This window comes from Anolis sagrei, chromosome 3, assembly GCF_037176765.1.
Source record: "Anolis sagrei isolate rAnoSag1 chromosome 3, rAnoSag1.mat, whole genome shotgun sequence".
In the NCBI taxonomy this organism is placed as follows: domain Eukaryota; kingdom Metazoa; phylum Chordata; class Lepidosauria; order Squamata; family Dactyloidae; genus Anolis; species Anolis sagrei.
The window spans coordinates 30,424,061-30,449,423 of NC_090023.1; the positions used below are offsets into that span (position 1 = coordinate 30,424,061).

A 25,363-nucleotide genomic window follows, 5' to 3' on the forward strand; every position below is an offset into this window, starting at 1 on the left:
TTTACTGAATACCATTAGAGATGGTGCTAGCCTAATGTCCGTGGGAAGGGCGTTCCACAATGGTGGATCTGGATCAAACTTGGCATGAATACCCGATATGTCCAAATTTGAATGCTGGTGGGTTTTGAGGGGAATTGGCTTGGACATTTTGAAGTTGTAGATATGGGATTTATAGTTAAGCTGCAATTAATTAGTACTCTGAAGTTCACCAAAAAAGGAATGGGACCAAACTTGGCACACAGAACCCCCATGACCAGCAAAAAATACTGGATATCTTTGGGGAAAATTCACCTTGATTTGGGGAAATTGTAGTTCACCTACATCCAGAGAGCACTGTAAACCCAAACACCAATGAGTTTGGACCAAACTTGGCACACATACCTGATATGCTGAAATTTGATTACTGGAGAAGTATGGGGGGAACTGACCTTTCTTTCTGGGAGTTGTAGTTCACCCACAACCAGAGAAACTGTGTCTTCCACCGATGATGGACCTGGACACACAGAACTCCCATGACCAACTGAACCTACTGTGGGTTTGAGGGGACTGGCTTAGAATAGTGTGAGTTGGAGTTTACCCTGCAACCAGAGAGCACACTGAACCCCAACAATGATGCATCCAGATGCGAGTTGTAGTTCACTCACAAGCTTATGTATTTTGGACAACTAAAAATTGACTTTTCAAATAACCCGGGTAATGCTGGGTACCCAAGCTGGTCTATAAATATAATTCAATCATACCACAATGCTTGAAATTTCAGCTGCATCAAATAAAACCATGTATATTGTGGGGTGGTGGGTGGGCTGAGGAAATCTTACATGGATTTCAATTTTCAATGCAAAAATGTGAGGCACAAATGTGCCAAAAGATTCCACCAATCCTTGCGTTTTAAAAATGGCATGACTTTGCTTGCTGTCCTTCTCAGCCATTTCATTGACTGACTCTTCCAAACTGAATTGATCAAAGCAGCAAAGACTCTGAACAAGTATTTGCTGGGAATCGGTGATGTTAGGAAGGAGCGTAAGGGATTAGGATTTCTTTCAAATATCCTTTTTTTCTGTTCTGCCAGATAGGCTTAATAGGTCTGATAGTCTAAAGTCACCTGGGAACACATAGGCAGGAAAGGTACTTTCTAGGCCATCATTAGACAATGACCAGAAGTCTAGATCTACTTCCATTGCGAGAAGCATCCCCTGTGTTTTGCTCCTTATTGGAAGAGACTGGTGGCTTTAACTAGTATCCCATTCCCTTTGGAAGGCAGGCTTTTCTGTCCTATAAAGTCTGTTCTGCAAGGCTGGGGGATACGCTGGAGGGAGCCAGACAAATGGGTGACTGGTAGAAAATTATTTTCCTGTTTCCACTCTATTAGATTTTGTGTGTGTCTGTGTGTGTGTCAGGAGTGACTTGAGAAACTGCAAGTCGCTTCTGGTGTGAGAGAATTGGCCATTGCAAGGACGTTGCCCAGGGGACACCTGAATGTTTTACCATCTCGTGGGAGGCTTCTCTCATGTCCCTGAATGAGAAGCTGAAGCTGATGGATGGGAGCTCACCCTGCTCCCAGGTTACAAACTGCTGACCTTTTGGTCAGCAGTCCTGACGGCACAAGGGTTTAGCTCATTGCAGCACCAGTGGCTCCTATTAGATTCTATGAAATGAAGGAAGATCAATACAGATGACATCTCAGGTTAAGTTAGCACAATCTTTCAGCCTAACTGGCTCCATATGTCCCAAATCTCATGATTTTGAGCAAAAAGCATAAATCCACCTAAATTATGTATATTACTCAAGATTCCAGGTATTTCTAGAAATGCTGTTTAGTCCTCTCCAATTACGTAGAAACCACAATCCGTCCAAAAACCAATTACCTGGAAAATTCCAACACGTTAAGGATTTCGTAGGACTCTTCTTTTCCTAGCTGCAAGAATATAAGAAAAAGGATAGACTTTAGCTTATAAAACACTATATAGGCAGACAAACTAAACAAGGGGATGAAGTACAAGGAAAGTAACCATGACAAACTGACTTTCAAATATATGAGGACAGCTCCATCTGCTGGTTGAAGTATTGTATGTCTTTACAGCTCCAATAACACTATGTATTACAACATGATTTTTGTGCTTGGATTATAAATGTCATTTCCTAATTGGTTCTATCATAAAAACATGGGAAAAATGGGTTGTTGTGAGTTTTCCAGGCTGTATTCTGAAGCATTCTCTCCTGACGTTTCGCCCACATCTATGGCAGGCATCCTCAGAGGTTGTGAGGTCTATTGGAAACTAGGCAAGTGAGGTTTATATATTTGTGGGTGGGAGAAAGAACTCTTGTCTTTTTGGGGCAAGTGTGAATGCTGCAATTAGCCAGCTTGATTAGCATTGAATGGCCCTGCAGCTTTAAAGTCTGGCTGCTTCCTGCCTGGAGTAATCCTTTGTTAGGAGGTGTTCGCTGGCCCTGATTTTTTCATATCAGGAATTCCCGTTTTCTGAGTGTCATTTTTATTTAATGTCCTGATTTTAGAGTTTTTTAAATACTGACAGCCAGATTTTGTTCATTTTTGTGGTTTTATCCAATTGCAACATTCACACTCTTCTGATCCTCAGGAGAAAATGCAGCTAGAACATGGCTATACAACCTGGAAACCACATAACACCTCATACTTGGTTTTCTTAATTGCCCACATATTTACTGCCCATTTTGCTATGAGTAATGTTTTCATTGTTTATGGATTTTTTTGTTACATTTCCAGGGATGTTGCCAATTAATCAATTTGTTTTCATACTTTCAGAGCTCTATTTAATGTTATTTATTATTCATTGTCAGCTTTTCCAGTTTCAGTATGTGCCCACTTAATATATCACTTTATTTTCAATTGCTTGCATTTGCTGCTCCTCTATGCTTTCCACAAGAAATATCTACCCTCCCATGGGCTGGATTGCAATCCTCTACAGACTGGATCAGGATCATGGGTCAAGAAGTTCCTCCTGCTGAGTCTATGCCACCTGGCTTTAACTCTCCAAGGATTAATTACTTTTGTTCTTTGTGGAGATGCCAGGCAGTGGTCATGGGACTTTTAGTATGGAAAACATCCAACCTACCACTAAGCCCTTTCCCAAAAGTCAATTCTAAAGACACTATGAGAAGCTGGACACAAGGTCTCCTGCTTACGGTACTATACTTGCACAATGCATACATCCTTGTGCCAATCTTACCGCATCAATGATGACAGAATCAGGAGTCCTTCCAGTGAAGACATAGCCAAGTCTTTTTGCTCCTTTGACTAAAGCTCCTTCATCTGTAAGGAAAGAGAGCCTGTCTTTAAGGAATAATCACAAAGACATCCAAATATTTCATTCTTTAAAAATAAAATCAGTTCATGGTCTGGATGAGGGCGAACAAATTGAAGTTGAATCCAGACAAGACAGAGGTACTCCTGGACAGTCACAAGGCCAAACAGGGTGTCGGGCTACAGTCTGTGCTGGATGGGGTTACACTCCCCTTGAAGGCATAGGTTTGCCACTTTGGGAGACCTCCTAGACTCATTATTTAGCTTGGAACCTCAGGTTTTGGTAGTGGCTGGGGGGCTTTTGCACAATTAAAACTTGTGCACCAGTTGAGCCCATACCTTGGGAAGTCAGATCTGGCCATGATGGTCCATGCTCTCGTTACATCTAGAACAGACTACTGAAATGTGCTCTATGTGGGGTTGCCGTTGAAGACTGTTTGGAAGCTTCAAATAGTCCATCGAGATTTGGTCAGGTTAATAACTGGGGCGGCCTACAACTCTCATGTTGTGTCAGCTCCACTGGGTGCCAGTTTGCTACCAAGCACAATTCAAAGTGTTGGCTAAATGGCCCCGGTCCAGTTTACCTGTTGGGACGCATCTTCCTCTATGAACTACTGCAGAGATTTAAGATCTGCTCTCGGTCCCACCACTATCACAGGCACAATTGGTGGGGACAGGAGAGAGGGTTTTCTCAGTTATTGCCCCCCGGCTATCGAACTGCATCCCTGGAGAGAGTAGATCAGCCACACTCCCCTCTTGTTCTTCAGAAAGATGGTAAAAACTTGGCTGTGGGACCAAGCCTTTGGGACAGTGCAATAAGGTGATAATAGAAACTTTACCCTGCTGACCAGATCCGGTATGGCTAATCTGAGATAGTTTTAAGCAATTAATTTTAAAGTGGAGATAATTAATTTTAGGGTTTATATATACTGTATATACTCGAGTATAAACCTAGTTTTTCAGTCCTTTTTTTAGGCTGAAAAAGTCTCCCCCGGCTTTTACTCGAGTCAATATTATTTATTATTTTATTTTGTTGTTGTTATTATTATTACATTTATTTTTTATTGTTGTTGTTATTACATTTATTATTTTACTCTATTATTGTTATCATTACATTTATTATTTTACTGTATTGTTATTATTACGTTTATTATTTTACTCTATTTATTATTATTGGAGGACATGTAAGCCTATTTACATTGAAGAAGGTTAGAATAATGGTTTAATCAGAATTGGACAGTCTTATCTTGAATTACAGTTTTATTTTTATTTTGAAATTTACCTGTAGCTGCTGCATTTCCCACCCTCAGCTTATACTCAAGTCAATACATTTTCCCAGTGTTTTGTGGTAAAATTAGGTGCCTCGGCTTATATTTGAGTCGGCTTATACTCGAGTATATACGGTATTTATAGTTTATTTTATGTTTCGGCATTGAATGTTTGCCATATATATGTTTTGCTCTGCCCTGAGTCCCCTTTGGGATGAGAAGGGCGGAATATAAATTTTTCCTTTGCTTATTTCACAGGTTAGGGACCAGGGCACTATCCAAAACTGAAAATGGTTGAAATGGGGAACCCAGTCTTTCTTTTTTTTAGTTTGCAGGTAAGGAAAGACTGTAGTAATTTCCAATTCTGTCAATGGGAACTTTTGAAAAAGGAAGTGATGTTCCCGCATTATGATCATGGGGGTTGAAGCTCTAATAAGCATAATATGTGCCTCAGTTTAGGATACACTAACTGCCAATGGAGTTAGTTTATCCTCTTCAGAAAGAAAAAAAATTCTTCACACATTTTAACATATTACCAGGACTTTTATTAATTTTTTTTAACAATTTTCATATTTCAGGGCTTTTTCAGGTAATAGCATTCCATGCAGTCATGCTGGCCACATGACCCTGGAGGTGTGTACGGACAACACCGGCTCTTTGGCTTAGAAATGAAGATGAGCACCAACCCCCAGAGTCGGACACGACTAGACTTAATGTCAGGAGAAAACCTTTACCTTTAACTTATGGAGAGAAAGCGGGATATAAATAAATAAAAAATTTAAAAGGAGTATTTTGAATTTCAGTATTCTAGACAGGATGCTCAACCTGCATTACTTTTGTTGTTGTTGCTGCTACCACAATTATATCTTTTCAGACTTTACAAACAAAATCCTGCAGCTGTAATTCTCAACAATTATCCCTTCACTGCATGTTGCAAGCAATCAGTGCTCTGCCATTGGACTCAATTTGTTCAGCTTCCATGCTTTCTTTTTGTGCAAAGAAAGTGAAAAAGTTCCTCTGAACACTCAGTCATTTACTCACTGATGTGTTACCTGAACCAGTGCTAGTGGTGTGATTGAGTCTGAAATATGGTAAATAATAATAATAAACAAAGTATGGATCGTCAATGTTGCAATCCCAGGTGAGAGCAGGATTGAAGGGAAACAACTGGAAAAACTGATACGATATGAGGATTTAAAGATCAAATTGCAAAGACTCTGGCACAACCCAGTAAAGGTGGTCCCAGTGGTGATCGGCACACTGGGTGCAGTGCCTAAAGACCTTGGCCTGCACTTAAACACAATCGGCACTGACAAAATTACCATCTGCCAGCTGCAAAAGGCCACCTTACTGGGATCTGCATGTATTATTTGCTGATACATCACACAGTCCTAGACACTTGGGAAGTGTCCAACATGTGATCCAATACAACAAGCAGCATAGTGATCTTGTTTGCTGTGGACTCATCTTGTGTTTCAAATAATAATAATAATAATAATAATAATAATAATAATAATAATAAGTAGTAGTAGTAGTAGTAGTAGTAGTAGTAGTAGTAGTAGTAGTGCAGTTTTCTAGCATTGTATATTTCTGTCACTTCTGTGACTGTTTGTTTGTACTTTGGCAAGTGTGAGGCTTTTGGTACATCTTATTGTTAAGATTTCTCCAAAGAATAAAGTCATACTTTCCAAATATGCTGATTTGATAGGCAAAGTACGATTACAAATGGCTTTTATAAGCCCATCTAGCTAGACAGCCTTCACTCATAGGATGACAACTTTCTAATCCTTTAACTAGACAGTACTTCTTTAAAACCCACCATCTTATGTTCTTTGGCTTTGACAAACTAGGTCTTGAGTTATGTCCTATCTCAATTATCCCATCCTGTTGTTTCTCTGGCTCTCTACCATCATTCAGATGAATTCAGCAACAAACCTGGAGAGGAGGCCTGGTAGATGATTTTTTCTCCATCTCTTTCTGGAACCACGGTGTGACACACAGCCAGGAGGGTGAGAAATTCTCGAATATGAGTTGCTGTGGGCTGCAAAGAAAGGATCAAATCAACCCAATGAATCCTACCATGGGTCATGTAGTTGTTAACTTTTTCAATTACTATAACAAACAATGGCAGAAAAGAGTTCTCCGTAATTGTCCAAAGTCTGGTAGCATGGTTTGAGCATTGGACTGTGGCCCCCACTTGGGCCTGGGAACCCACTGGGGGGCCTTGAGCAAGTCACTCTCTCTCAGCCTCTAAGGAAGGCAAAGGCAAACCCTTCTGAACAAATCTTGCCCAGAAAACGCCATGACAAGGTCACCTTAGTGTTGCCATAATCTGGAAAACAACCTGAAGGCACACAACAATAACAGCCTAATTCTAGTTCCTGGCAAACACAAAATAATTGAATAAGATGGATTACGGGATATCATTCGCAGAGGCAAGTATGCAGCAAACAATCTTTTCAGATAAGGCCAATAGTTCCCTTTGTTTCTGGGCCAATTGCCACAGAACTTCATTGTTCCTATGACAGGGATATCATCTATCTATCCACTCACATGCCCTCAGCTAACAAAAAAAACAATCTTACTTTCCCTGACGCAGGCAAGCTTGGAGAGACATCTCATAATGTCCCTATATTAAAATCAATTATTCAGTCTGCTTTTGTCTTTCCGTTTTCAGAGTTTACAATAGATTTCGCTCACCCAATTCTACAGCGACAATGGTGACCATCTTATCACCTCAGCTTTTCCACACAGCTGTTGTTCTCTCCTTGACAGGTATTGTCAGCAGCTGTGCGACATTTATTACTCTGCATGATGTCAAACTAAATGTCAGCTTTACCTCAGAGTTATCAGTAAATGGCCAATACATATTTTAAATTCAGACATTTAAGGTGACATTCTTAGAATCAGGTTCAGGCCTGCCTATCTTCGTGACTGTATCTTCCCCTACGAGCCCACACGGTCTCCAAGATTTTCTGGGGAGGCTCTTCTCTCGCTCCCACCCCCATCTCAGGCATGGTTGGTGGGGACAAGAGAAAGGGCATTCTCAGTGGTGGCCCCTAGACTCTGGAACTCCCTCCCTAGGGAGATCAGGCTAGCACCTTCCCTAGCCACGTTTCGTAAGGAACTAAAGGTGTGGATGTTCCGTTGTGCATTTGATTGATGATTCCTTTGACAGATGGTCCCTAACCATGGCCTAAAATCAAGTTCCTGTATCTGATTATGTGCTTTCAAGATAAAATGACCTTGTCACAATGGCTCTATTCCTATGTTGTTATATGTTCTATCCACCTTATTGACCAGCCCATTCTTTAACTTGTTTGTACATCAGCCCCACCCCCACCCCAAAATGAGACTTGAAGTATTTTTGGTTTTTATTTATGATGCTTGTTTTATTATTGTTTATGATGTTGCTTTTATGTTGTTTTCATATTTTATTTCCTATGTTTTAACTGTATGTTGTTTGGGCTTGGACCCATGTAAGCTGCTCCGAGTCCCTTCAGGGAGATGGAAGCGGGGTATAACAATAAAGTTCTTTTTCTTCTTAGAATCATAGAGTTGGAAGAGACCTCATGGGCCATCCAGTCCAACCCCCTGCCAAGAAGCAGGAAAATCACATTCAAAGCCTCTGTTTAAAAGCCTCCAAAGAGCGAGCCTCCACCACACTATGGGGCAGAGAGTTCCACTGTTGAACAGTTCTGTCAGGAAGTTCATCCTAATGTTCAGATGGAATCCTAATGTTCTGATGGAATCTCCTTTCCTGTAGTTTGAAGCCATTGTTCCACGTTCTAGTCTCCAGGTTGTTAAATTGTTGTGAGGTTCGAGAAACTTTTTTTTTTTCATGTCAGGAGCGCCTTGAGAAACTGTAAGTCACTTCTGGTGTGAGCGAACTGGCTGCCTACAAAAACGTTGCCCTGGGACACCTGGATGTTTTACCATCCTGTGGGAAGCTTCTTCCATGTCCTCGCAGAAGAAGCTGGAGCTGACACACAGGAGCTCACGCTGCTCCCCAGATTCGAACTGCCAACCTTTCAGTCAGTAGTCCTGGCAGTACAAGGGTTTAACCCACTGAGCCACCAGGAGCCCTGGCATACTCCTGATTTGGTAGGAATAGTCCTAATTTTTCCTTTTATGTCCTGTTTTTCCCCCCCAACTGCTTTAAAAATGTCCCCATTTCTCTCTCTCTTTTCACTTCCCTGCATTGTCCTTCAACTGTCCTAAACTGAGTTCAAAGTGCAGAAATAGTTTGTACTGAATTAACTGTGTGGAGACAAAGGGCAGGAGAAGCAGAATTGTCCTTTCCATACAGAGCTTAAGCAAAAACAAACTGCTGCAGCTTCTCCTAAATTGTCTGTTCTTCCTAACTGCTAACTTTTGCCACCTTGGCTACACACTAATATTCCTTAGCCACCAGTATCCTGGTTTTCATCTGCAATATGTTGCAGAATCTGAATGATGATCGTTTGCTTTTTTGTAAAATTACCAAACTGGACCCTGGTGCTTTTTTTCACTTTGTTTACTTTCCTGTAGGTCTGACTTTAAGCATTGCTGTGTTGCCTTATACTGCTTATACAGCTCAAATCCAATCTCAATGGAGCTTATTCTCTGGTAAGCATGCATAGTATTTTAGCCACAATCCCAGCAGCAACTCTCAACCAATTTAGTTAGAAATAAATCACATTAATTTCAGCTGTGAATATTCATCCAGCATGGAATGAAGCACATGATCTACAACACTGATGGATCCTAGTTTTATCTTCCAGCTAAAAAGAAAACATTTCAGCACTATATAGAACAATTATTGACAAAATCCTACAGAGTTGGACTTACATGCTCACTCTCGATGTTCTGCAGCAGCCTTGGGTCATCAAATTCACAAGATTCGCTGGTAGAAGGAGGAAGCTGGCTGAGAGTACCAAAAAGAGGCAGTAAAGGTTTGATCAATTGCCTTAATATATTAACATAAAATATAGAAAGTTGCCTGACACAGGAGTGAAACTATTGGTGCTTCCAACCCAGTACTGCCAATATTGAATGGAAACAGATCAGGGTTTTTGGCAGGAGTATTTCCTAGCCTGTCTAAGAGGTTCCAGGAATTGAACTAGGAATTGTCTACATTCAAATGATGTACACTACCACTGAGCTATGGTCTCTCCCTTTCAAAATGCACATACACAAGAGACCGGTGCAGTGCACATAATCAACTATTAAACCAAAGCATTGGGCATCTTCCTGAAATATCGGTGACTGCCTTTTATCAGAAATGCAACTCTAAATTAGACAAGAGGACATACGCTGCAATTTAACATGGCTTAGTATAGCATAATACTCCTGCATGCAGGCCTGTGCCAGGCTATGTCATCCAACTTAACCTGTACTTTATAGAAAATTGTTATTTGTTTATGTTCCTGTAATCATCTGCAACATATAACAACAGCACTGAGATCCACTAAGGTTCTCAGTGTTAATGCAATAATTTCACATCTAGCTACTGGGACATAGTCAGATCCTTCTCATATTTGTTCAGAGGTTATATAATAAGTCAAGGGGTTTTGGCTGCTGAGATGGGAATGCCAAATTGCACAGTTCCCTAAACAGGGCATACACATATGTAAGGGGGTTATATTGGATAGCCCTTTTGGCCTCTTCCAGCTCTTCAATTCTATGACTCTATGGCATACCGATATTTTCCTTGCCAGCCATATTTTCCTTAGCATGACCATGAAAAATTCTGAAATCTACAATGCAGAAATTTCTAAGAGTTACTCTAATTTATGTTCTTTCTCATCAATATTAGTCATCTTGACTGCACACAGGTGTCTTGGCTTTCATCTGCAAAGTGTTTGATGATCTTTACTTACCTGAAGTCCTCTGATGAACATTCTCTTGCCAGTTCTGGAAAATGACTAAAAGAGATTGAGAGAGAGAGAGAGATGCATAATGGATGGAACAAGTAGTCTAATCAGGAAAAGTTGTTAAGGCTATTAACCTCTAGATGGCTCCAAAATCATCACATTACAAATAGTTGGATGGCCACCTTACCAGAAAGAAACTTCCATCCTAAAGATCATCCACACAAGTACCCAAAACGTTCCTATTACTTATATGTTTTGTCCTCCACGCCTCTTGCCATCACTCCAACTTGTCTATGTCCTTAAAATGAAATAAACACAATACTCCAGAGGAGACTTGACCTTCACAAAATATAAAAGGTAAAGGTTTCCCCTTGACATTAAGTCTAGTCATGTCTGACTAGGAGTTGGTGCTCATCTCCATTTCTAAGCTGAAGAGCCGGCATTGTCCATAGACACCTCCAAGGTCATGTGACCAGCATGACTGCATGGAGTGACGTTACCTTCCTGCAGAAGGGGTACCTATTTATCTACTCACATTTGCATGCTTTTGAACTGCTAGGTTGGCAGAAACTGGGGCTAACAGCAAGAGCTCACCCTACTCCCCAGATCTGAATGACCGAGCTTTCGGTCAACATTTTCAGCAGCTCAGCAGTTTAGCTTGCTGTGCCACCAGGGAATCCAGAATATAGTAGAACCATTGCTTCTCTTGAGTTGAAAGTCTAAAATCATATTGGATTTCTTGCTACAGCATCATTTTTCGATGTTATTGAATGTATGAGCTATGTCATTTTAACATGTGCTATTGCTGAATTACTTATTCCTCATCCTATACCTGGACATTTTTTTTGTTTTCTAGCCTAGATAAAGAATTTTGCATTTGTTTCTATCACATTTCATTCTATTAATTTCAACCAGATTTTCTAGTTTATCTTTGAATTGTTTTCCTATCTTCCAATGTGTTACCCACTCCTCTCATTTTAGTATTGTCCATAAATTTGATTATTCCCTCCAACTCATCATCTAATCCATTGCTAAAATATTAAAGAGTGATGACTTTGGGAAAGAACAAGATCTTGGCCCTTGAATGTGCTGACGAGAGCAATAATATCTGGGCCCTGTAGTGAGCTATATTTGGGAAACTGGTTCCCTATCTTTTCCTTAACTTCAAACACAGTGTGGGGCGGGGGGGACGGGGGGGGGGATGGACGGGACTCTGGGAATCCCTCCCAGAGTTTCAGGTCCCAGTACAAAATTTATTTATGTATTTATTTATTTACTCCATTTGTATCCTGCCTTTCTCTACCCTGAAGTGAACTCAAGGTGACTTTATATATGGTAACTACTTTAAACATTTCAAATACAGTTTAGTTAAAAAATTAAAATTAAATGCACATTAAAACATATAAAACATTGCATTCACTATTAAAGTCAAACCATCCTCAATCATAATCCAGGGCCGTTCCAAAAACTAATGGCACATATTTCAATGCTATTATTTCACTATAGATTAATCTGCAAAGACTTGACCCCAGGGCCAGGTTTACACTTTCCTTCTGAACCATGCAATCCAAAGGCATATTTCAGAAGCCATTCTGGTCATTAGCTGCACTATTCCATAGTTACTTATTGTACTGAGAGTTACTGCCCAAAGGCTTGGTCCCACATTCATGTCTCCACTTTCTTTCTGAAGGTCAGGAGGGAGGAAGCTGCTCTAATGTCACTGGGAAGAGGGTTCCACTGGTGAGGGGCCACCACTGGGAAAGCCCTGTCTCTTGTTCCCACCAGACACGCCTGCAACGGAGGTGGCACCAAAAGCAGGGCCTCCGCAGATGATCTAAATCTCTGCAGTGTTTCATAGGAGGAGACACGTCCAGACAGGTAAGCTGTGCTGGAACCGTTTACTGTGGCATAACATCACAGTTCTTCATACATTATTTTTGTCAAAAAATAAAACTCAAACAAAACATTCCCACATCTTTAAAGATCTGACAGGAAATGTTATCAAAAGGTATCCCTTGCTAACAACTAAAATGCATAGGACTAAAATAAATGTGTTGCTTTAATAAAACAAATACATTAGATCAATACAATGTACTTTACCCAATACATACCCATAGGTTACTCCAGCAATACTACACTTCTTGAAGTTCATAATATTGCATGTTAAGGTTCCTGTTTTATCAGAAAACAGGTATTTTACCTAGAAGACAAATGACAGGTTTGAAGTAGGTTGCTAAATATATATTAGGTACGAAAGGCTGAGGAAACAAAAACAAACAGGAACTAGCCCAAATGAGTTTCACTATATTCAGCAGGACTTGCTTTGAAGTGAGTGTGCACAGAATACCAGTGAGCGAGATCATTATTAAGAATGGAAAGGATTTTTTTTAAAAAACAACTTAAAATAAGGGTAACTTTTTAAATTAATACAGGAGTGCAAATTCTGCAGCCCTCCAGACATTGCCAGACTGGTGAAGAATGACGAGTGTTTCAGTCTAACAACATTTGGAGGAGCACACAATTTCCACCTTTGATATTGTACATAAACACTTCGTTATTTCTAGAAATTCCTTACTGAGGAAAATCACATCTTTTTTTCAGGTTTTCTCTCCCCACAGCAAAATATCGTTCTAAAGGAGAAAAAACTCTTGCCAGAGTATGAATACATATTTTTTGTTGACAGAAGGATCACTCTGAAACCAGGTCTGCTTTTCTTTTTCTTTACTATTTAAATAGCACTGTGAAGACTGACTGTCTAGACAGTTTCCAAAAAGGAAAATATCCCAATGAGATGTAATGCTCTGCTTTATATGTTATTTTGAGAATCCTAAAAATACTCAGTATATTTTGCTTACATTTACTTAGACTTGAAGTAAGAGAAAAAGCTTTGATGCGCGCATATAGTATTCAGTGTTTTGGTTTTTAGAAAATTATGTTAAAAGAATTGCTTTATTTGATATAAGGTAAAAAGCTTTTAGCTTTGACTGCTGTGGAATCAACTATAGATAATAGAATCACAGAGTTGGAAGAGACCCCAAGGGAAACACAACCCAAGCACTTTTACCCATCCAACTTTTACTTAAAAGCCTCCAGAGAAGAGGACTCTGCCACACTCCAAGGCATCACATTCCATAATATAGGCATAATGCAAAATGTGTTGTCAAAGGCTTTCATGGCCAGAATCACTTGGTTGCTGTGAGTTTTCAGGGATGTACGTCCATGTTCCAGAAGCATTCTCTCCTGACATTTCACCTGCATCTATGGCAGGCATCCTCAGAGGTTGTGAGGTCTGTTGGATACTAGGAAAATGGGGTGGGAGAAAGAACTCTTATCTGCAGGAGGCAAGTGTGAATGTTGCAATTGACCACCTTGATTTGCAGTAAATGGCCTTGCAGCTTCAAAGCATGAGTGCTTCCTGCCTGGGGGAATACTTTGTAAGGAAGCGTTAGCTGACCCTGATTGTTTCCTGTCTGGAATTCTCCTGTTTTTGGAGTGACATTCTTTATTTGCTGTCCTTGTTTTAGAGTTTTTTTTAAAACTGGTAGCCAGATTTTGTTCATTTTCATGGTTTCCTCCTTTCTGTTGAAATTGTCCACATGCTTGTGGATTTCAATGGCTTCTCTGTGTAGTCTGATATGACAATCACACTTGCCTCCAGCAGAAAAGAGTTCTTTCTCCCACCCTGGACATTCCACAGATATATAAACCCCACTTGCCTGATTTCCAACAGACCTCACAATCTCTGAGGATGCTTGCCATAGATGTGGGTGAAACATCAGGAAATAATGCTTCTGGAACATGGCCATACAGCCTGGAAAACTCACAGCAACCCAATAATGCAAAATGTTATTCAATGCACAAATACAATGTTTCGGTTAGTAAATCTGGAAATTGGTAAAGGCAACTCTGTCTCCCTGTACTAATGCACTCTTGCCCCTCTCATTGCACTGGCAATGGAAGAAACTATGGTATACGTGAGAAGCACTGTACTGCATGGCACACTTTCCATGACCTTCTGGGTATGATCTACTGTCAATCCAGGCTGAATGGTCTTCTTGACGTTTTGGACAGCAAACAAAATATCACAGCCCACAGTCTTGAACTATGAAGTCTACTGGGATTATCTGGATCCCAGACCTGTCTATACTCTGGGTTGAAAAGGCTGCCTGTGTGGGTATGCAGAGGAGGGGGCAGATGGAGATATGTCTGTTTACGACCAAGCCATTGCTATGTATCATCCCTTTCAAACAGAGCTTATACCACTAGAAACACAGTTACTGTAAAATAAATTCCTAAACAGCAATGCTTTGCCCACCTCTGATATAGGGGTTCATTTTTGCATAACTACATAATTTGAGATCCTTACCTGGCCAAGTTCCTCATTAAGATTTGAAGTTCTGGCCATTGCAGGTGTATCTGTTTCACTATAATACATATCTATGTCCTAAAAACAAGGAATGGAGAAAGGATTTAAGCTGCATTTTTAGCCACAAAGGACTATATGTTACATTGGATTTTAATGTACTGTGTCAATTGTTCTACTCTGTTGCACTTATAATTTATGTTGTTCTCCATAACATAGCTTCCCATCATCATCACTCATTAGTTGTAATATTACTCAAAAGCCCTTATAAATCCATTTAAAATATATAAGGTATACAAATCAATGCAGCAAAGTGATATTACAGATACAGTCAGCCTCTCTATGCACAGGTCCTCCATCCACAGAATCAACCAACCACATCTGAAAAATATTCAGGGAGGAAACTCCAAATAGCAACCCTTGATTTTGTGGCATGGCAATGTTTAAGCATAACTTCCTATAACTTCTCATCATTTCACAGATCCGCAGGCTCTCTCCAGCACTCATTTGAGTTGTTCACCATTTTATATACGGGATGACATTTTACTATGCCATCGATATAATAACACTTGAGCATTCACAGATTTTGGTATCCACTAGGGCAGCCCTGGTGAAATCGAGTATCTAGTTACATGGACTTCTTTGGACTAATTGCTCCCTTTCCTTCCTAATCAATTGGATTTACCTTTTACTGTGGATTACCTTTTATTGCTTTGGCTTTCAATAAACTGCTTGCTATTTTAACTCAACTGCGTGGTGTTTAAAGTCAGAGGGGATCCTGCTCTGGAGTGCAACAATTTCCACCTTTGAGGAAAGGGGACTGGCTACACATTGAGCAACGGCTGAGTTTCTCCAACACAGTCTGAAGCATGATGAGGGAAAAGAAGGACTCTAGGTACTGCAACGTGGCAGGTGCTAGATGAGGAAAAATATATTCAGTTGCCAAAAGCATCCAAAATCTGAAAAATTTCTGGTCTTAATCATTTTGGATAGAGACCTCCAACTTGCACAACAAAGACACTTCTTTGGCAGAGCACTGTTCTCTCACCACTTCAATAAAATAATTCATACTGTACTGCTTTATTGTGTTTATACATTATGCTAGTGTTTCACTTATTTCTTCCTTCTGTATTTTCTTGATAATTTTGCTGAAGGTAAAATACCTGGAGAGAAATGTGCATTAATTCTGCATATGAAAAACTTCCCTGCCAATCCAGAAAATGATATTTCTGCTTTCACCTATGTTAAGGTATGAGGCTTTGCCTCAGCGTCCACTCCACCATGTCCAAATTATACCTTAGAGATGATGAGTTCATGATTCCATGCGTGACTACTTAAATGCAACCCTTTGTGACCTAGCTTTATATGATTTTCTTCCCTGCTTTTACAACCCATGTACTTACCCAGTTTATAAAAAGAGCCTGAGTAAACTTCACGACTTCCAGAGTCACCAACAGACTGATGGGAATGAGGTTGTTATACAAGATGATGAAGGTGAGCAGATTGTATCCAAAATTGACAGACAGCATTTCTGTGGGACAAGACAGACAAGCAGAGAAAAGAGTTACCTGGGAAGCAGGCACTTGGAAATATTTCATCAAACATCAAATGAGAATACACTGGACACAGCTTTAATCACGGATGGAAAGAAAGTTCTTTTAACTCAATGGCCTCAAAGTAAAATTTTCACACTATGCTTCCAGAAAATGCACACTTTGCTTTCAGCATCCACAATATGTTAGGGTTTCTATATGTTACAGAAGGAAAGTGTGTGTTGCTACTAAGAGGTTGCAACGTACTTTATCTAAGTTGTTGTAAGGATCAATGTTGTTTGTGCTATAACTTTAAGTTGCTGTAAGGTTCAAAGCTGTTTATGCTACAGCTGTTTCAGTTAATTGAAGAGTTAATTGAGAGTGTTATTTTCATGTGTATAAAGATAGCTACTGTGTGTTTAGTTCTTTGCCATTGTGCGTTTATGCTATTGTGCATCTATGCCTCTGTGCCGTTCTGCTTTGTGTAAGCCGGGGACTATGCTGCAGATGTCCTGCGAAGACACAGCCATGAGAAGAGGACAAGGATTCCTGCTTATCTCAGCTGAGTAGTGATATCTCTCAGAAGATATTGTTTCATGTTACTTTTGTGGAAACAGTAATCCTGCTACTTTGTTTTTGTATGCTGCCAATACTACAATATTTTCTTTTCTACTTTAAGCCGAAGTCTTGTGTGTTTTTCTTTTATGAGCCAATTCATCACACACACACAGTTAACTGGGCTAGAGTCAATCTGCATGCTATTCATGCTAACACATGACAGTGTGCACAAAACAATATATTTTTTTAAAAAACAACAAATGGCTAAAATGTATACAATTGTGGGGATATGCAACGTATGCTTCAGTTTGTTTCATGACTGGAATCACTGGATTGCTGTTGAGTATTCTGGGCTGTATGGCCATGTTCCAGAAGCATTATCTCCTGATGTTTTGCCCACATCTATGGCAGGCATCCTCAGAGTTTGTGAGGTCTGTTGGAAACTAGGAAAGTGGGATTTATATATCTGTGGAATGTCCAGAGTGGGAGAAAGAACTCTTGTCTGCTGGAGGCAAGTGCAAATGTTGCAACTCGCCAGCTTGATTAGAACTGAATGGCCTTGTAGCTTCAAAGTCTGGCTGCTTCCTGCCTGGGAGGAATCCTTTGCAGGAAGGTGTTAGCTGGCCCTGATTGTTTTCTGTCTGGAATTCCCCTGATTTTCTGAGTGATGCTCTTTATTTACTATCCTGATTTTAGAGGGTTTTTAAAATACTTGTTGCCAGATTTTGATCATGGTTTCCTCATGGTTTCCTCCTTTCTGCTGAAATTGTCCACATGCTTGTGTATGTTAATGCTTCAGTTAATTAAAAGCAGTTCCATACATTAAGTAAATTAAAAAATAGATACACAAATTAGGAGGAAAAATAGATCAATGCATACATTTCAATGTGTGAATGAAAAACAAATTTTGGAAATGGAAAAGGAATTTACCCCTTTTTGTAGAATTATTGAAGATCCTCTATCTTATGTTTGTCAATTTGTGCCTAGGCAGAGCCAACCTTAAGAAAGGAGGCCACAAAGTGTAGTCCATGACATGAGAGTGTGGAGAAAAGCAAACCACAGACCACCTATTACAATGCAGTCTAAGCTGTGCCACACGCACAATGGAGGACTTGCTTATAGCGACACCACTCCAAGTGGCCAGCTACTAGTCAAAGAATATTTAGTATAATGGCAAGTTTTTAAAAACTTTGTGTTTTTTTAAAATACAATCCAATTGTACCCTCGGTTTGCTTCTCCTTCTTTTTTTATAAACTGGGTAAGTACGTGGGTTGTAAAAGCAGGGAAGCCATTTTTTTCAAAAGCCCATTATTACAGGGACAGACACCTAAACAAACACCACAGGGGTGTTAACCCTTTTTTATGCTATCCAAAGATTATATAGAGAGGATGGGGGCTTTGAAACTGCAAGGATATTCCATGCTAATCGAGGTGGCCAATTGCAACATTCATATGCCTCAAACAGACACAGAGTTCTTTCTCTCACCCTGGAAATTTCACAGATATATAAATCTCACTGCCTAGTTTCCAACAAACCTCACAACCTCTGAGGATGCATCAGAAGAGAATGCTTCTAAAACATGGCCGTACAGCCTGGAAAACTCACAGCAACCCAATCAATGTGTTCTTTCTTGATAAAACCCCATTTCTTTAGATACAGTACAAAGTAGTTGCCTGTTTTTCACATGCAATATCTATGGCCCTTCAGACTTTTGCATAAGAGTTCCAACTAAATCAGATAAGGAAAGACAAACAGAACCAAATGGATGTCAGCCACAATGCATTGCATACATAACACTGCAATATGATCAGTAAAAACAGCTGAGACAATAACTGCAGCTGCTTTTGTTCAGCTCCAATTTACAGCTGCCTCTTGGAGGATGAAAGACTAAGAGAAGCTGGTGATAGAAGGCTGACTAAATTGTATGTAAGCACAGTACTGGGACCACAGAGAAATTAATCCTGATGTAGGCTATTTTCACACTATACAATTATAATATTATGATTTCACTATAACTGACAAAATGCCTCTTATGGAGTTGTAGAGTTTGTAGTTTCTTGAGGGTCTAGTTGAGAATTATAAATACCCCTCATTAATTGGCAAATTTCAGATTCCCACAATATAATATCATGACAGTTAAATTGAAATCGTAATGCAATATTTGTGTAGTGAGAAAGATACCTGGTTGTTCTCCAGATGTATTGGATTAAAACTCCAATCATTTGCTATGTTGACTAACAGTCATTGTCCAAGCATCTAGCAATCCTCAGGTTATTTGATGGTTTCAACATTTTGTGCTAACCTATCATTTAATCTCCTCTGCTCCATCAAGTTCTCTTGGCCTTTTGCCTCTCAAGGTCAACATTTTGTGCTAACCTATAATTTAATCTCCTTGGCACCATCAAGTTCTCTTGTCCTTTTGCCTCCCAAGATACACCCATCTATTGGTGCCATGGAAGAGATGCCCACAATATTCTACCTACCATTTGAGCCAAAGTACCAAATGTCATCTCCATGTGTTCTGTTCCACAGTAAGGCACCCACAGAGCTCACTAAAGCCATGACGAGAAGGATGCAAAACAAAATGAGGATCTGCATATTGGTCACTTTTTCCACATTGGATCTTTTCAAGGGAGCTTTGGTTGAATTCTAGAAAGAAGCAGTCATACAAATGGAATCATTCGGAGAGCTCTCAATCTGGGTCATAAAAATATCAGAGATATTCTCACTTTACTTTTCTGAATTCATTAGCCTACAAGTTGCTATCCAGCTCTATGGTTCTATGATAATCTGATTAAAACTCTGGGATATACAATAGTTTGTGTTAGGACCAATAAGTCATGCACAAGTGATGAGTGTTTTCAGGTGCTCCCAGAACTCTTCATCAGGCGTGATAATACAAAACATATGGGATGAGGGAAGGAACAAGACATCAAAATAATACTGAGGCATGATCTGCAACAATTAAGAGATAAAAATTCTAATAAAGGTGTGTTACGTAGAGAAATGCTTCAACTGCTAATTCCAGACATAACATACTTTTATTAAAGACACTATAGTTGGTCCAGTTGAAAAGCTAGCTTTTGTTTTCATTCTCACATATATGGCTAAAAATGCTTGGCTTAAAAGAAAACTAACATTAAAACTGGAGCCCCCAGTGCCGCAACCGGTTAAACCGCTGAGCTGCTGAACTTGCCGACTAAAATGTCAGTAGTTCGAATCCGGGGAGCAAGGTGAGCTCCCACTGTTATCCTCAGCTTCTACCAACTTAGCAGTTCAAAAACATGCAAATCAATAGGTACCGCTCTGGCGGGAAGGTAATGGTGCTCTATGCAGTCATGCTGGCCACATGACCTTGGACAACGCCAGCTCTTTGTCTTAGAAACATAGATTAGCATCACCCCACAGAATCGGGCATGACTAGACTTAATGTCAAGAGGAAACATTTACCTTTAACTCTAAAACTATGCTTTATGAAGAGCAACTTTACCTGCATAAGTTTTGTATCATGTCCTGTGTAGACAACTACTCCTAAAACCCATTGAGTATTCCTTATCTGTGCACCTCTTAGTAAAATCTGGTCAGGTCCAATTGGGACTGGACTGGAAAAAAGGGGAGAAAAACAGGAAAAGGTAAAACACAATTTACAAACAAAACACAGGACAAAGATGCTTACAGTATATATATTTAAAACAACGAGAATAATCAAGCCTAGAAAAGAAGTATTTAATTCCTACTGAATTACTAATTAATATAATGAAATCAATTTAGGTTAGGCATGGGTAAATTTTGGCCCTCCAGGTGTTTTGAACTTCAACTCCCACAACAGCCTATTGAAAGGAAAACAGCTACCCACCAATGCTCTCTGGATAAAACAACATGTAGATCAGGCATGGGCAAATTTTGGCCCTCCAGGTGTTTTGGACTTTAACTCCCCAGCTGTTAGGAATTGTGGGAATTGAAGTCCAAAACACCTGGAGGGCCAAAGTTTGCCCATGCCTGATCTAGATGTTGTTTCCTCCAGAGAGCATTGGTGGGTAGCTGTTTTCCTTTCAATAGGCAATGAAGCCACTCTGGAGTTTTAGTTTAGCATTCAAAAGAGATATCCAAGATACTGAACCCTACCTCCATCCCATGAACATGCAAGCCATCCATCACAAATGCCACAAGTGTAGCCAACATGTTGCCCACCTGTTTTTGCCGTCCTACCTCCCCCCCCCCCCCCTCGCAGATGCTTCTGTTTAATCTGCTCCTATGCTATGGTGGCAAGGAGGGGAAATCCCTCCATGCCACTATAGCAAAATATGCATCCATTATGCACCCTGTTTTTTAAACAGCATTTTTTGCCATTGCTCTGTTGCCCAAATTCGGTTGTGAGGCAGCAAATTGAAAACATAAGATAAAGACAACAACATTAGAAATTGAACAATAAAAGGCCAACAGCCAACCAGGAAGACTTTTTGGGTTTTTCTGTAGCAAATATATACCTTTGGCCATCTATACGCAAATTCCCAGTGAAGTCATAAAGATGACGGTTTGGTCCTTCACACTCTATCTTCCCAGTTATCTTCATCAGCTCTTCTCTCGACTGCAGACTTGCAGTCTGCGTCAACCCCTGTCATGAACCAAATCATAATTAGGATCATCATAACAAATACATTTTCAAGGATTGTATTGCAAAGGTGGTGTAAAGATATAACTTTACCTGCCCTTTACTCAGTGGTGTCTATTGGGCCCCTGACAGTGAGACAGCGAATGATCTTTGGGTTTTAGTCTGAACTTCATAGAGACAATGTATTGAGAAAGAGGGTTCATCACTTCAGATAGCACCTTTAAAATTGAGACTAAAACTCAGAGTGGATCCACTGGTCTGGGGACTAGCAGCTGCCATACCCTTTATGGATTTAGACTGGGCATGCTAAAACTTCAGCCCTTCAGGTGTTTTGGATTTCAACTCCTACAATTCTTAACAGCCTACATCTGTTAGGAATTGTGGGAGTTGAAGTCCAAAACACCTAGGGGACCAAAGTTTGCCATACTTGATTTAGACCTTTCAAAGTCTATTGTTATTAGCAGCACTGGATATCCCAACTGCAATAAAAAGGAGAGTTATTAAACTGTTGAACTGCAGCTATGCTACCCCTTGTAATTGTGTGTGTGTGCGCGCTTGTATGTGTACTAATTTGAGAGGTGGAGGCAGGGGGAGAAGAGAAGATGCTCTTGCTCCACTTATAATATGAACTAGCCACCCCCTGCCATGCATTGCTGTGGCCCAGTCTGTGTATAATTGTTTTGTGTGTGTATAAATTTGTGTATATGTGTGACTGCTATATATATATATATATATATATATATATATATATATATATATATATGGTATATGTGATTTTGCACATCTGTTGTAATGTAATGTTTGCTTTTTTGGCTTTTTAAGTAGTGTTTTTATGAGTAATGGTCACTCGTTGGCCTGATAGGTGTATTGTGTCCAAATTTGGTGTCAATTTGTCCAGTAGTTTTTGAGTTATGTTAATCCCACAAATAAACATTACATTTTATTTAAATACTAGCTGTACCCTGCCATGCGTTGTTGTGGCCCAGTCTGTATATATGTATTTTGTGTTTGTATACATGTGTATATATGTAGTTTTACACATGTGTTGTAATGTAATTTTTGGGGGGCTTTTTAAGTCTCTTCCACTGTGTTTTTCTGTGTTTTTATGAGTGATGTTCACTTGTTGGCCTGATAGGTGTATTGTGTCCAAATTCGGTGTCAATTTGCCCAGTGGTTTTTGAGTTATCTTAATCCCACAAACAAACATTATATTTTTATTTATATAGATAAGCCCTCCTCTGGAAAAAAAAATCACAAATTTCTGATAGATCCTGCAAAAGTTGTTGAAAATATCCATGCACGGGAAACACGTGGCTCAGTGAAAATTTGAGGAAGGGGAATTTCCTGAGAAAGGTACTTCATTAGTCATAAGTGAGTGATTTTTTTTTTGACATGTCAGGAGTGACTTGAGAAACCGCAAGTTGCTTCTGGTGTGAGAGAATTGGTCGTCTGCAAGGACGTTGCCCAGGGGACACTCAGATGCTTTTGATGTTTTATCATCTTTGTGGGAGGCTTTTCTCATGTCCCTGCATGAGGAGCTGGAGCTGATAGAGGGAGCTCATCCGTGCTCTCCCCGGATTTGAATCTGCGACCTATCGGTCCTGCCGGCACAGAGGTTTAACTCACTGAACCACTGGGGGCTCCATAAGTGAGTGATAAGCAACCTAGAGACCAAATATGGACCCCTTCCATTATAAAAGGAGACAACCTGCCTTGCCAGTCTGTAGGTCATTATAATATGTTCTGGCTTCCTATTAAGGCATAGCAAACCACTGCAGTTGCCACCAAATTTCAATTACAGTGGTACCAGGAAATTTGAAAGTGAACCTCTCAGTGGGTTGGACAGGCCAAGGCACCCATATGCAGAGAAAAGGGATCTACCAAAATGGGGAGTGGACTGAAATCGACTTTCAAGCTTTGAAAAATACATGTTTCTTGGTGTTAAGTAACTCAAGTGATCTAATAAAAAGGTAAAGTTTTCTTAGAGCCACAGTGGTGCAATGGGTCAAACCCTTGTGCCAGCTGAACTGCTGACCTGAAGGTTGGCAGCTCAAATTCACAAGGTGGGGTGAGCTCCCATATGTCAGCTCCAGCTTCCCATGTGGGGACATGAAGGAAGCCTCCCTAAGGATGGGAAAACATCCAGGCGTCCCCTGGGCAACGTCCTTGCAGACTGCCAATTCTCTCACACCAGAAGCAACTTGCAGTTTCTCAAGTCACTTCTGACATGAAAAAAATTAGAAAAACAAGCTTTCATCCTGCTACAAATCTCAACTTCCAACTAATGGTAAAAATATCCTGTGCTATTCCTAACTGTCATTTCATTGGCTTTCATAAAGTGAAAGAAACAAGTTTAATTTTACCTGTCGTATTTTAAGATTAGTTTCCCCATCGAGATTAGATGTTTCAATGTAGCACATTGCCTGAGGTTCGCTGTAAAAGCATAATTTAAAAAATACCATGTATCAATCACATTGCGCTTTAAGGTAACCTCTAAAAAGAAAGGTGCCTGAAAAACAAAGGTATTAAAAATAAACTGACATCCAATCTCCAGAATAATTTTTTCCAAGCATTGATTTCCCCGCTAAAAAGCATTCAGTGATTTTTTTTGTCATACCACCATATGGATTCGAGTATTTTTATAATTAAAATCATGATAAAAAACCAATGTAACACACACTTCCTACAAAATCAAGGCACACACCAGCTTCCAAGCATGCAAACTCTGGTGAACTGAGGCTTTTTTTTTAAATAAAAGAAACCAACATCTGTGTGATACATTATGCATGTACTGTTATGAAAAGCAACTTGATGCAAACATGAATACTATAAAAATAATAAGGGATATGGGGCCACTCTCTACCATAATGTCGCCTCAGTCTATGACACCAGTGACACAGCTGCATAGGATCAATTTTCAGAACAAAAGTTTGGTAGTAACAGATGTATGGAAAAATTGCACAAATGAAATGAGTTATGCAGCTCATTTCCTGCCTTTCGTGGAAAGTTCTAGGAAAGGAGATCATTGTCCTCTCACAGCAAAAGTGGTTCTTCCATTCAGATATGGTTATAAAGCAGGCAGGTCAAGGTCTTTAGGCACTGCACCCAGTGTGCCGATCACCACTGGGACCATCTTTACTGTTTTGTCCCAGAGTCTTTGCAGTTCGATCTTTAAATCCTCATATTGTGTCAGCTTTTCCAGTAGTTTCTCTTCAATACTGCTGTCACCTGGGATTGCAGTATTGACGATCCACACTGTTTTTTTAACACGATCGTGAGGTCGGGAGTATTGTGCTCCAAACTCTGTCAGTCTCTATTATTATTGTTGTTGTTGTTGTTGTTGTTGTTATTATTAATATAAACTGTGTCAGTGAATTAGGATAGAAATTGTATTGACAAAGACGATCCTGAACTGTGATATTCTTTCAAGGTTAAACAGCTCTGGTTCTGGTTAGTGCCTGGATGAGTGAGTTTCTGTAATTTTGAGCTTCACAAAATGACAGTGGGTTACATGTGGACCACATTCTCTAATGTCAAAGACTTGATCCAAAATAGGGATGAAAAGAGTGAAGCATGATGTGTGTGTGTGTGTGTGTATATATAATATGTATATATATGTATATATATGTGTGTGTGTGTATACACACACACACACACACACATCATGCTTCACTCTTTTCATCCCTATTTTGGATCAAGTCTTTGACATTAGAGAATGTGGTCCACTGTTTGATGGCGTCGTTTCAGCAAGATGTCATCCAACAGTGGCAGGTCTCACTGAGATACTTCAGACTGCAACTGCCACAAGTCACAGTGAGAAAGACCAATAGCCAAGGATTATGAGAGTTGCAGTCCAAAATATCCGAACTATACCAATTTACAAATCTCTGCCAG

General features: G+C 39.9%; 1 protein-coding gene across 4 annotated transcripts in view; it reads right to left on the reverse strand.

The window, feature by feature from the left end:
- ATP8A2 (ATPase phospholipid transporting 8A2) overlaps window positions 1–25,363 on the reverse strand; it is a 438,434-nt gene that overhangs the window by 297,403 nt on the left and 115,668 nt on the right. For all 4 annotated transcript variants that reach the window (XM_067466581.1, XM_067466582.1, XM_060770914.2 and 1 more), the window contains 12 exons: window positions 23,833–23,902; window positions 21,345–21,472; window positions 20,348–20,459; window positions 19,341–19,506; window positions 16,170–16,297; window positions 14,770–14,847; window positions 12,515–12,603; window positions 10,410–10,454; window positions 9,379–9,454; window positions 6,484–6,589; window positions 3,207–3,289; window positions 1,866–1,915 (listed from right to left, as the gene is read on the reverse strand). In XM_067466581.1, the coding sequence (XP_067322682.1) occupies window positions 1,866–1,915; window positions 3,207–3,289; window positions 6,484–6,589; window positions 9,379–9,454; window positions 10,410–10,454; window positions 12,515–12,603; window positions 14,770–14,847; window positions 16,170–16,297; window positions 19,341–19,506; window positions 20,348–20,459; window positions 21,345–21,472; window positions 23,833–23,902 (1,131 nt within the window). The remainder of the gene's footprint in view (window positions 1–1,865; window positions 1,916–3,206; window positions 3,290–6,483; window positions 6,590–9,378; window positions 9,455–10,409; window positions 10,455–12,514; window positions 12,604–14,769; window positions 14,848–16,169; window positions 16,298–19,340; window positions 19,507–20,347; window positions 20,460–21,344; window positions 21,473–23,832; window positions 23,903–25,363) is intronic.